The sequence below is a fragment of the Poecilia reticulata genome, linkage group LG22 (assembly GCF_000633615.1).
Source record: "Poecilia reticulata strain Guanapo linkage group LG22, Guppy_female_1.0+MT, whole genome shotgun sequence".
Classification (NCBI taxonomy): domain Eukaryota; kingdom Metazoa; phylum Chordata; class Actinopteri; order Cyprinodontiformes; family Poeciliidae; genus Poecilia; species Poecilia reticulata.
The window spans coordinates 11,934,109-11,946,116 of NC_024352.1; the positions used below are offsets into that span (position 1 = coordinate 11,934,109).

The 12,008-nt window shown below is 39.5% G+C and overlaps 1 protein-coding gene across 1 annotated transcript; it reads left to right on the forward strand.

The window, feature by feature from the left end:
* The first annotated feature begins 1,509 nt into the window (after positions 1-1,509).
* Positions 1,510-5,022, forward strand: LOC108165849 (putative transmembrane protein INAFM2). Its single transcript, XM_017302642.1, has one exon. It carries the CDS (start codon positions 2,066-2,068, stop codon positions 2,627-2,629), a length of 564 nt encoding a protein of 187 aa, XP_017158131.1. The 5' UTR covers positions 1,510-2,065; the 3' UTR covers positions 2,630-5,022.
* Positions 5,023-12,008: the final 6,986 nt, after the last annotated feature.

The following is a 12,008-nucleotide window of genomic DNA, read 5'->3' on the forward strand; positions in this document are numbered from 1 at the left end:
ATAATCCCAAGAGACACTTTTCCTCAAGAAAGACATGTTTTCTTCAGGTTTTTTCATTTAGGATATATGTTTCGAAGATATGCATTGATGGCATTATTCTTTTTAAACTCTTCACTTGCTTTGATTGTTGTTTTGCTTCAAACTTCAATATTTATCATTTATCAGATTTTTTTTTTTTGTCAAATTATCCCTCAACAATCATCTAGCATCATTTCCCTGATTTATCACTCCACGTTGGGTGCTGGAAGCTGGTTTCTGTTTTAACAAAGGATCCCCGGGTATTTGGATACCATTCAAATGAAGCTCCTGCCTGTGCAATAGCCAGTGCAAACAGTGCGCTGTGAACAGGGACCACAGAAGGGACATTTAGGGAACCACCGCAGGGTCAGTTTATCCTAACGAGACCAAATGTACATGCTCCCTTATCCCTCCTGATACCGCCAATGAAACAAGGTAGTGAAAACTATCACCTCTTCCAATGTGTCACTTTAACCTGAATGTTGGCTCATGTGTGTAATTGCACATCTGAAATGCATTTGCATTTTCTACCTTGAAAGGATGCACTTAAGAACAGGATATTTTTTGCTGGACAAACTGTTGTAAAAGGGAAAGACGTTCACTAAAGTATACAAGTTATATGAAACAGGGTTATACATCAGGAATAAAACTAGGGACCAATGTGGCTGTGGCAATTTCATTTGTTTCACAAAGATGCACTACTTTATCTGACACTACAGCCAACCCAAGGCAATAGCAAACTAAGTCAGTGTAAACCATGAAGGTCTACCATAAATGTTTACTTTTTAACACAAACCTGAGATCTAATATTTTATATTTGTTCATGCGCTATTAATAAAGATAACTATTTATTGTTAAAAGAAATACAGTCGAGATTTCAAGGAATTGATAAGTTTACTTCGTAAAACTGCAAATAATAATCTTTGTATAATATATGGGCAGACAAACATACTGTCTGATGCTATTTAGTATTTTTTGTGTGTGTGCGTTTCACCTTGCTTTGTTTACAAATATATCTGAGCAATTTATCTATCCTTCTGAGATAGATAAAGGGGGTCGATTAAACCTGGCCTCAGTTTCCCAGATTCCATCTTTAAAGCCACTGAAGGAGGGGCTTGAAATCAAATTCTGCTTAAGACCCCAACTTTGGGCCAGTGCGGTCTGGCACATTCAACCCCAATTACAGTGAAGTTTGTGGCAGGGAGAAAAAAAAATCTTTTGAAAATAGTTCAGAAGTTATAAATCTTTATATATTTGAGCAGTGAGGAAAAAAAAGAAGGACATATTCATGTGAGGTTAAAATGAATAACTGTGTGACACACGGGCCCTCCGGCTGTAGTGTAACATTTAGACCTACATTACATAACTCCTTCACTAAAATGAATAAATCGGTATTTTATTTTATTTTATTTTTTGACACTGTTGGCATCCTATCCACTTGGGTGCGCGCATCTAAAACTCTTGAAAGACCGCTCAGCTTATCCGCAACATCCTGGTCTCCATGCATCGTCCTGATGTAAAGGTGATGATAGATGATGGGGTTTATTCCCCCCCTCTTCCTCTTGGGGGTGCCGCACAGCTGCTACTTCTTTAAGAGACACCGCCCGCCCCCTCGCCTGTATTTTTAGCTGAGCCAGCTTCTTCATTTGCTGGATAAGACAGGCATATCTCTGAGTGTGGACTGGAAGGACTTCATCGTTTTTGAATGCATGACATCAGTTCGCATCCTGTGGATTCCTAGCGGGCCCATGCAGCCAGATGTTCCCTTGGAGTATCTATTTTTTTCGGATGCTGAAACGCGCAGTCACCCTGTGGATGCTTGACGTGCGTTATGAAACGCAACGCTGCACCGGGTACCTAAAAAAAATGAAGCGAGATCAAACAAATTAAAGGGGAAATCTATTCATCTACAATCCAAATATTCCTGCAGCAGCGCAGAATCCTGCTCCTCGGCCCGCTGGTTCCTCTTTTCCTTGGACTAGTGGATCAGGAGAAAACCTTCAAGACGGAGGGGGTAGTGGAGCATCGAGGGAAAAACAGGGGCAACATGAGAGAGCGGGACTTCATGCCCAACATGGAGAGAGGCAAACCTGCCACTTACACGGGGGACAAAAAGGCTAAAATGGCTGCTAAGACTAACAAGAAGTGGGTGAGACTTGCCACTGTTTTTGCATATGTGTTGTCTGTGTCCTTAGCAGCCATTATCCTGGCTATTTACTACAGTCTGATCTGGAAACCGACCAGCGCATCCTCCTCATCTGGGAAGCCTGTGGTGCCTGAAGGGGTCTCCCCCACCGCGAACATCTCAGCAGTTTCTCCGAACAGCAGCGTCTCAGAGTGGAACTCTACACAGACAGTGGTGGTGACTGACATGGCTGTGAACCAAACCAGGCTGGCCACGACCCCGCGCAATTATGCGGACAGGGGGTTCGTCTACTCGCGCGGCGCAGCGGGGACAGAAAGTGCGCACGCGGAAAAACTGAACGCATCTTCCCACGGTGACACGCACACGAGCGTCCCTCTCACCCCGGAGGAGGAGAGCGACGCGGTGACCGAAAACAGCGGCCCCGAGCAGGCGGCGGCGGACGGAGCCACTATCCCTCCGACTTAAAGCCGGAGCTGAGAGGAGTCTGATCGGGCCGCCCGTTACAACCCATCACTGCATCCTCTCTTATTTAAAAACGTAAAGTTTTACATTCTCAAAGCCGCAGGTCGGATTACAACAAAGGTCTTCTTGCTGGAGAGCTCACTTTGCAGAGCCCCCGTATGGATGCTGAACTGCACATACTTAACTCATAACCTTGATTTCATGCCTGAGAACAGAGGACCGCTATTTTCCTCAAAGATCACTTTCCCCTGTACTATGCTTTCCTTTTTGTTTTAAGACATCTCTATGCCTTAAATCCACCTTTGAAGCCAATTACCTGCCCGAAAGTGAGGACAAAACTGGTAAAAATGTTTCCAAATTACATAGAACGATGGCCAGAATTATGTCTTTGGTTTTGTAGGACACTCTGTTATACTGAGCTGTAATTTATCATTTTAAATCAATATTACAAGGCCAGCATTTGCTTGTGGGGCCCATTTAGGTTACAAAAGGGGCCACAAATGGGATTGCCTGAAGATTTCACCATAGACATAGGCTGGTGTTAGATTCTGGTATATGAATACTACCGTTTTTGCTGTATTTACATTTACATTGGTCCAGTTCACAGATCCTTGATCAATTCAGTATTGCAGCAATGAAATTCTGTTTTTCCTCCCTGGGTGTTTCTTTCTACCTATTTTTAATTCTTAGTCTAAGTTCAGACCATGCCGTAAAGCAAAATGCATATGTGCAAATCAGCAGTGAATAGACCTCACACAATTTCACTCATGTCTAAATTATGTCTATGTGCACCCTGAATTTAATTTGTTACTTTAAATTTAATACATATACATAGGCAAAAAATATTGAATGCTTGTTAATTTCAGTTGTACATTTCAAGAGCTTGTATGAATACATGCTTTTTGATGTTCTTCCATTTATATTGTAAAATAACAAGCTGGTTTTAGCTGGTTAATTAGTGATGCTACAGCTGCCTGAGTAGCCTGCTTGCACTTAGATGCTTTACAGACATTCAGGTCAGAGGATGTTAGGTGTCATTTTAAAACAGTGACAAGTGGTGCACCTTTAGTTTAGTTTCCACACCATGACCAGCCGTAACGTTTGCGTCTGGAACTATTCTGAACAGTTCAATTTGTCTTTCTTGTAACCATGGGAGAAGTGTAGCAGCCATCTTTGAGCCAGCTGAATCAGCAGTGCACAGCAGCAAAACCTGGGGTAGGACCACCAGAGGTCAAACTTAAAAAAGAAAAATGCTGTAATCTGTTACATGTAATCAAATTAAGTTTGTCAAACTTACTTTATTTACGTTTGCTTTACATGACATCTTAATAAACTTATATTTACTTGGATAAGCCTTATTTGACTACTTGTAACATTTTTTTTTTTTTTAAGTTGGATCACATTTTCTTTTTTCACTGTATACAGCCAGATATCACACTGGTCATTCTGGAAACAATTTCATATGCCATTAAAAATAATTTAAATATATTAATGCTGTCAATTTTTGTGCTTTTCAAGCCATTACTATTTAAAGTTACATACTTACATATCAGTAACCAGCCTATGTCTATGAATTGTAAAATTAGACAAAAAAAATGGGAAGCATATGGGTAGTAGATGCACTGCATAATTTGGTTGGGCCATTCAGTATTCAGTCACCCTGAACAAACTTTATATGAAGCCATTATACACATCTTGGCTGGGTACTTATTTTATTTTATTTTTTTAACATACAGCCTATAAACTGTGCTTTCTTTGATTAATCAAACTCTGGATTCTATCCCATTAAAAGAGCCTGCATTATTAAGTTATGCTCAGGTACAGTATGTGCATATAACTATGTAAATGTTATGTGTATTTGGTTCTGTACATATAAGACAGGCATACATATTTTGGCCTTGAACTTTTAGTGGAAATATAGCAGATTTTTATTGAAAGTTACAGTATATATAATAGGCGTAACTATATCCCACCATACAAATAAACATCTGTAGGAAATTATTAATTTCAATGGTTTTCTATTAATTATCTGTTATTCTGTACGCCGACGATATATTTGTTTATTTAGAGCATGTTTCTCGAACTGTGGCACAGGTACTACTGGTGGTACTTGTGCCTGTAGTAGTACTCAGAGGAACATATGGTATCAAATATTTACAAGGTAAATGTAATGTAAATGAGCTGTAATGTAGAGCTAATAAGCCCAAATTGCTAAAGAGATGAGATGTTCAAGCACATTGATCTGGACGCCTATTTAGATCACCTACTGGGAATACCGATAAAAACTAGCCTTTTGGTACATTTGCATTTAAGTTTATATGTTTATTGATGTACGTTATCCCTTTTGAATACATGTATACAAATAAATATATATTAAAATAAAAACATGGAAGAGAGGAGAGTATTTTGAGAACTCTGTTGTAGAAACAGAGGAAGGTGAACTGGGAAGAGGTGCCTTTGGCTGTCATGCTGCGCTTCATTTTCTTCTCAAATTGTAGATTTGATGAGAAAATAATGTTAAATCCAATCTGACTGTGTCTGAAAAGCCATAGGATTTGTGGGGGGGGGTTTTGCACTGCATGATCAGACTAGTTAGGAGAGTACTAGGAAAATCCTAAGACCTTTGAAGTTATTGCTGAGGTTGGGGCATGTGGGTATTTCCAGTCACTTGCAGAAACTGTCAAAAAATAAATGTAAGGCATAATCTGAGTGCAAATATAACTGTGGATGTCAAAGCTTTATAGTACAGCAATCTTTCTCTGCTTGTTGAGAAAGAAGAGGTATGAATAATAATACGTCATATCAAAGATATGTCAGAAAACTTAATTTAACATTAAAATGGCAGTAGTTATTGTGCCATTAAAATATGCTGAATGTTTGTCAAAGGATTTGCAGCTTCCACCCTGCATTTTATAAGTGTGACTGAAAAGTTTTCCTGGGCTTGCTCCAATTGACTTGGATTGTCTCCAGTTGATTTTTAACCTGGCCAATCAGCGAACAGAATGAGAAGTTGTGAATAATGATGTAGACTTTCTGCACTGTTTTTGAATTGTAGTCTGCCTGTAGCTTTAGCAATGGCAGTGGAGGAAGTGAACAATGCCATTCAGTCAGTGTTGGTCACACTTCAAAATATTATATTAACATTGATAGCCGCCTCGTTCAGCTTGTCACTTCTAGCTTAGCATTCGAGCATGTTTTTTTTACATCACAGGTGATTTCCAGTAAGCTTCTTAGCGTCTCCCTGGTGCATTACAAACGTCACGGGCAAATGGAGGCAAGTGGGTAAGATTTAAAATCTCAGCACAGTCCACACCTCCAAGAAGCAATCGTTTCGCAACAGCAGAGAGCGCACACTGTCTGTGTGAAGCAAATAGAGAAGGACAAGAGGTTGATTTTTACCAGGCTAGGTTGAAATAGGATTCAGCAGTGTTTATTTATTTAATGTAGATTGATTTTTCCTTTTGGATGCTTTGTGGTGCAGTTAGTAAGATTGTTGTCTTGCAGAGGCAACAATCCTGGGTTTGAGTCCCAATCTGAAGTCTTTCTGAATAAAAAAGTATTCAGACATGTGTTCTCACTGGATATTTCAGCTTGATCCCACAGTCAAGGTTAAGTTATCACTCCAGCTTGAACTTCACCATGAGTGTGTCCATACATTTTTTTAATTCTCCATGTGTTGCCCTGTGATGCCTTGGAAACTTGTCCGGTTGCCATGTCCATGTCTTGTCCAGTTGCTGGCTCTCACGTAAAACATCTCTGGAGATATGCTCCAGCTTCTCTGTGGCCCTAGACAAGCACGTCTAGACAATAAATCGCTTTTGATTTGATGACTTATGCATACAGTATTTTAACAAGAGCTACAACTAACTTTCACACAAACACTCATGAATTAAAGGACAAAGTTTGAGTGCCTGGAGAGAACCTAGTCATGCACTGGGAAACATCCAACTTCATCCATCCATTTCCATCCATTTTCTGCCGCTTATCCGGGGTCGGGTCGCGGGGGCAGCAGCTTCAGAAGGGAGGCCCAGACTTCCCTCTCCCAGCCACTTCTTCCAGCTCCTCCGGGGGAACCCCAAGGTGTTCCCAGGCCAGCCGAGAGACGTAATCCCTCCAGCGTGTCCTGGGTCTTCCCCGAGGCCTCCTCCCGGTGGGACGTGCCCGGAACACCTCACCAGGGAGGCGTCCAGGAGGCATCCTTACCAGATGCCCGAGCCACCTCAACTGGCTCCTCTCGACGTGGAGGAGCAGCGGCTCTACTCTGAGTCCCTCCCGGATGACCGGGCTTCTCACCCTATCTCTAAGGGAGAGCCCAGCCACCCTGCGGAGGAAACCCATTTCGGCCGTTTGTATTCTAGTATTAAGGTCTTCCTAAATTTTTTCTTTTACTTTTTCAGTCAGGAGCTCAGATATTTTTTTAACTACAAACATGCAAATGGGTAATAATGTGTTGATTTTCTTGTGTGATTTAACATCAATTTAAGCTAATGTTTGAGGAGTCTCCAAAGAATATGGTGGTAGTTTTGCAAAAAAGTTTGACAACAATTAATCTAAACAAATGAAGCTAAAGCAAGTCCAAATAAATTTTATTTTACTTCACTTAACATCTTCCATGTTCTTTCAAGCATGGTTAGAGAAATTTAAATGAACAGTGACTCAGTTCAGAGTGTATAACAATGAGTTCTGTTTCTTGTGAAGGCGTAGGTACAACAGAAGCAAGAGCAACGCCAGCACAGGGACCTCAGTTTACAGCCAGCCTTGTGATATTAAGTGTTTAATCAAATTTAAGGAGACTCTTTTGCACTGTTTATGCAGCTGTATGATCAGTAGGGTTCACACGTTTTCATCTCACAGACTGTGCCACAATTCCACTTCATAAAAAAAAACACACACACACACACGCACACACGTGACGAACTACAAAGTGGAAACAACACCAACACCTGCTCTTCTCTCTCGGCAGAGTGTGAGGGAGGCGTATCGATTTGAGTTCTCTTGTCGTTGCTCAGTTCGGAGCAGAGAGGCACATTACACAATGCTGCTTGCTGCTATTTTGACTCCGCTCTGTCTTAAAGAGGGAATCGCTTGGATGAGAGGCTCGACTTCTGTGGTGTCAGTGACAGCCATTATTCACAACCGCGATCCAAATTAAATCATTTGATTTCCGCTGAGCAGCCAGCACCTCACTTTGATGTAAACAGTGATGACAGGCCTTGTTGTGTCAGCGTGACAGATTTGCAGAATCAAAGCCAAGGTTGTGTGCTGAACAGGAGGTTCATTCATCAGAGGAGGCAGCAGGAAATAATTACAAGAGCGACTGACTGGTGTCTGTTTACGCTTTTGGTCCTAAAATATGCATAGCCAATGGGTCCTATGGTTTCTTTTGATGGAGGAGTTTTATCTGTGCTTACGGTTATTGCTGGGAGCTGCATCTGAGTCAGAGCGCACGGCGTATGACCTCATGCCTCTCAAACCTATTCAACCAAGCAGATGATTCAATTATCTGATGTCGACTCAGTCATATGTTTCAAAAGAGTCTAATATAAGATTTGTTTGAGTAGCAAAAGGAAGAAAATGGGTCACAACTATTCACGCAATCAATTCTTAGAAGAACAATTTATTTATTTATTGTAATGCAGTGTCTTGCAAAAATATTCACTTTTTGTCACAGTAAAACAAAAAACTGCAATGCATTTAATTGGAACTTTATGTGATAGGTCAATATAAAGTAGTCCATGATTGTGGAGCAGGTTTAAAAGTGAAAATTTGAAATTTGCGAAATGACTTAAACTTTTACAGAATGGATGGAGAGTTTTAAATGTTCACGTCTTCTCACAGGTTCTCAATAGGAACCAGGTGTGGAATTTGACTGGGACATTCTGGCTTTTGAATATGCTTTGATGCAGACCATTTCATTTCTGTCTGTATAATAAGGGTTGTTGTCCTGCTGGAAGGTCGACTTCGACTCTAATCTGAAGTATTTTTCCTCCTTTAACAGCTTTTCATTAAAAACCTAGAACTCATATACACAAGATATGATTCATTGTGCATTAAACATATTAGCTAAAAGCTTCTTGATATTTTTGTACATGACCAGCTGAATAATGATGACACGTCTGAGAGATCTTTTTAGAGACATTGATTCATTTTAAAATTTTAAGCTTATACTTTTCCACATAAAGCTGCTATTGCCACGAACATGAAGAAGAAACTGTTCATTTTTGCTTTGTATTTGTGTTTTGTCTTCCTGGTTGATGGCATCACACGAGCTTTACCATCATATTACTGGCTGGTATTACAGAAAATCTGAAGGATGAATTTGTTTTAACAATAATGCAAATAGAGAGTAAAAGATGTACAGTTGATCTATTGTCTTATGTGATGTCACTGGAGACATTTGGATTCGGAAGCTTGTATCTCTCACAGAAGATTTTATCTTCACTAATATATGACTGACAGCAAAATACAAAAACACGACATCTTTATATAAAAACATGCATTTCTGTTGGTTACAAACTATTGTCTAAATTAAGTTGATTCTACTGAGGGGTCCAAATAGCAACTTTAAAACTAGATGAAACGCAGCAGTATTCAGTCCTCAATTTCAATGCCTCAAATGTTTCTGTACATTTTAAAATAAAAATACTTCTAAGAGAATACAATAAATTATAAATAAAAGGACAGTTCTTTTATTGGATTAATGGTAATGAAGCTTGCTGACTGGAGATCAGGTTGGAAGTGCAGGGACATTTTCTCAGTCTTCCTGTTTCTAGAAGAGGGAGAGAAAAGCAGGAAAAGGAGGCAGAGAAGGCACAGTCATCCTGAGCAGAGCATCCGTAGAGGCGTGGTTGTTACATCTTGAAGCCAAACATGGTGGGGATGGATGACTCATGCACCAGTGGGGATGAATGACCTGTCAGGTTCTGTCAGGGTCGCAGTGCAAACCCAGGCCAGAACCCGCTTCCACATAACCTCCATTTATCAGCTCTAATAACAGACATCAGCTCTTACCTCATTGTTCTAAATACCTGGCTGTTAAAATACATCACACACCCAAACAAGAAGCCAAGTCCGCCCTTTGTATTTCACTTCAAAGCTTCTACTCTTTGCTGTTTCTAAAGACTGACAAAGAGAAACACGTTGCATCTGCACAGCCAACTAAAAAGCTGGAAGCAGTAGAATTTTTACTTTAACATAAACATGCTCCATAAAATACTGCTTATTGAGCCGACTTTATTATTTAAAAGGCTTTTTATATGGAAGGGTCATGATTTTGTGAAAGTGTTGAGAAGAAACAGTGCCACAGATAAACCCTCAAAAATTGCTGTGCAGTTTCTATTATAAACTTTGCAGTTTTTCCTTTATAGTTGTGCTCAGGCCGGTAACTCAAAATAGTTTTATCTATTCCTGTAGCCAAAATGAAGAAAAAAGTGAATGAGCATTAAAGAAGAAATGAGAGCACAGGAAAGAGAGTTGGAGAAGAGCGGTGGTTTGTTTGGAAAGCTAAACATAGACTTCAGTGGATTATAATGGCAACCCAAGTTAAAAAGAAGCAGTAGCACACTCTTCAATTCCAATTTGAAATCATGTCATGAAGATTTATTCGATGTTTTATCAAATGAAGTTTTTTTTATTATTAATTTATGTTATAATTTCTGCTGTTCTGCCCAGCAATTGTACTCCAATGTGCACAGACATACATGTTTCTCCCAGCAACTCTGTCACCACAATAACCTATTTGACATTGTAATGGTTGTGCAAGTCTAGTTATTTGAGATGATCAATCTGTAATTTACAGATTAAAGTTTAAACTTTTGGTGTAATGAATTTGTCAAAAATGTTACTCAAAGCACATAATCCAACATGCCAATCAAACTCTATAAGCCAGTTTGTAGATATCGTACACATAAAAACATTCCCTTTGTTGAACAGAGTCTGGGTGGAAGGAAAATTAAAATACTGACATATTATCAGACTGTAGCTACAGACACTCTTTCCCTCATTAAGCTCAGACAAAGGAATCACATCTGAAGCTAATTATCATGATTTATCATGGCTAAACATGCTGCAGGACCATTTGGAGAGAGCCTTTCTTGATGTAATGTGATACATGTATACCAGCAGACAGTTTGTGTTGACAGAGGATAAATAAGGAGGAAGACAGCCATAAAAGAACAGATTTTTTTAACTGATACATTTTATAATCACAAACAACCTCAGGTACTTCAAAGATCTGGCTTTCGACTCCCTGCTCAGGATATGCGTTACTGCCATGACACAAACTGCGTTGTGTTCTTTTCCCTCAAATTTAGACGCTCATTCTATTAAATCCAAGATTATTGAGTAAAAAGTTATTCAGACACAGAGGCTGGTTAGTGGCTCTTCATATGTTTACTTCTACTGAACTCATCCATGCTTTCTGAGTGCTGTAGCACAAGTACTCACTCCGTCCTGTTTCTGTCTTGCCAAAAAATGGTCACTCATCCATTTATCCATATATAATACTTACTTTCTGTTTTTAAATAAAGCCACAAGGAGTCCTTCTAAAAATACATATTTCCTTTGAAAAGTAAATACCAATTCTGATATTTATATCTAATTTTCTCAACATTTATATGCTAGATATGTCTAAAATATTTAGTCACTTTGAAAAAGGCTTTCATGTATTAGATTATTAAAATCCTATGTTTCCCTGAATATAGATGTTTTTTTTTCATTATTATCCATTTTTTCATCAACAGTTAATATTAAAAGCCGCACAACGCCAGTACAAAGAGCAGACAGGGTTCTTTGTGACTCGCGATGGCAGACCTCTGCACTAACACTGCTTTAATGTAGTTGCCGAGGGACGAAACGAAAAATTATTTTCTTGTCCTGGAAATCAAGATTATGAAGCTTCCACACTATGTAAAGCTGACATAATCCTACACTGCATTTCAAAGCTCTACAACTGCCTACAAGAATGATTTCCATAGAACAGCAACACCCCCATGCAGTAGGGTAATGTGTGAAAATCTTATCTAGTTTAACATCAAACTGCATTAAACGCAACATACACACAAATGAGTACCGTTGTTTTCCCGAAATTAGAAACAAGCAGGATTGTGTAAAAGAAAAAGAGGTGTGCACTTCTGAAACGAGAGAGGTTGCTGTTATGAACAGAAGGTCACACACCCAAAAGGCTGCCATGGAGATAGCCCTGGGAGGAGATAATTAAAATACTGGCACCTATGGGAGGCCCCACCTGTTTCAAATGCAGCAAAGTGAATTAATCACATCCAGTATGAAGGCAACACTGTGCAAACTGAGGCTTTGCATTTTCTGTTTTACCTGCCAGTTTTCTCCACAACACTTCATTAATTATCACTATTGCTCACAAAAC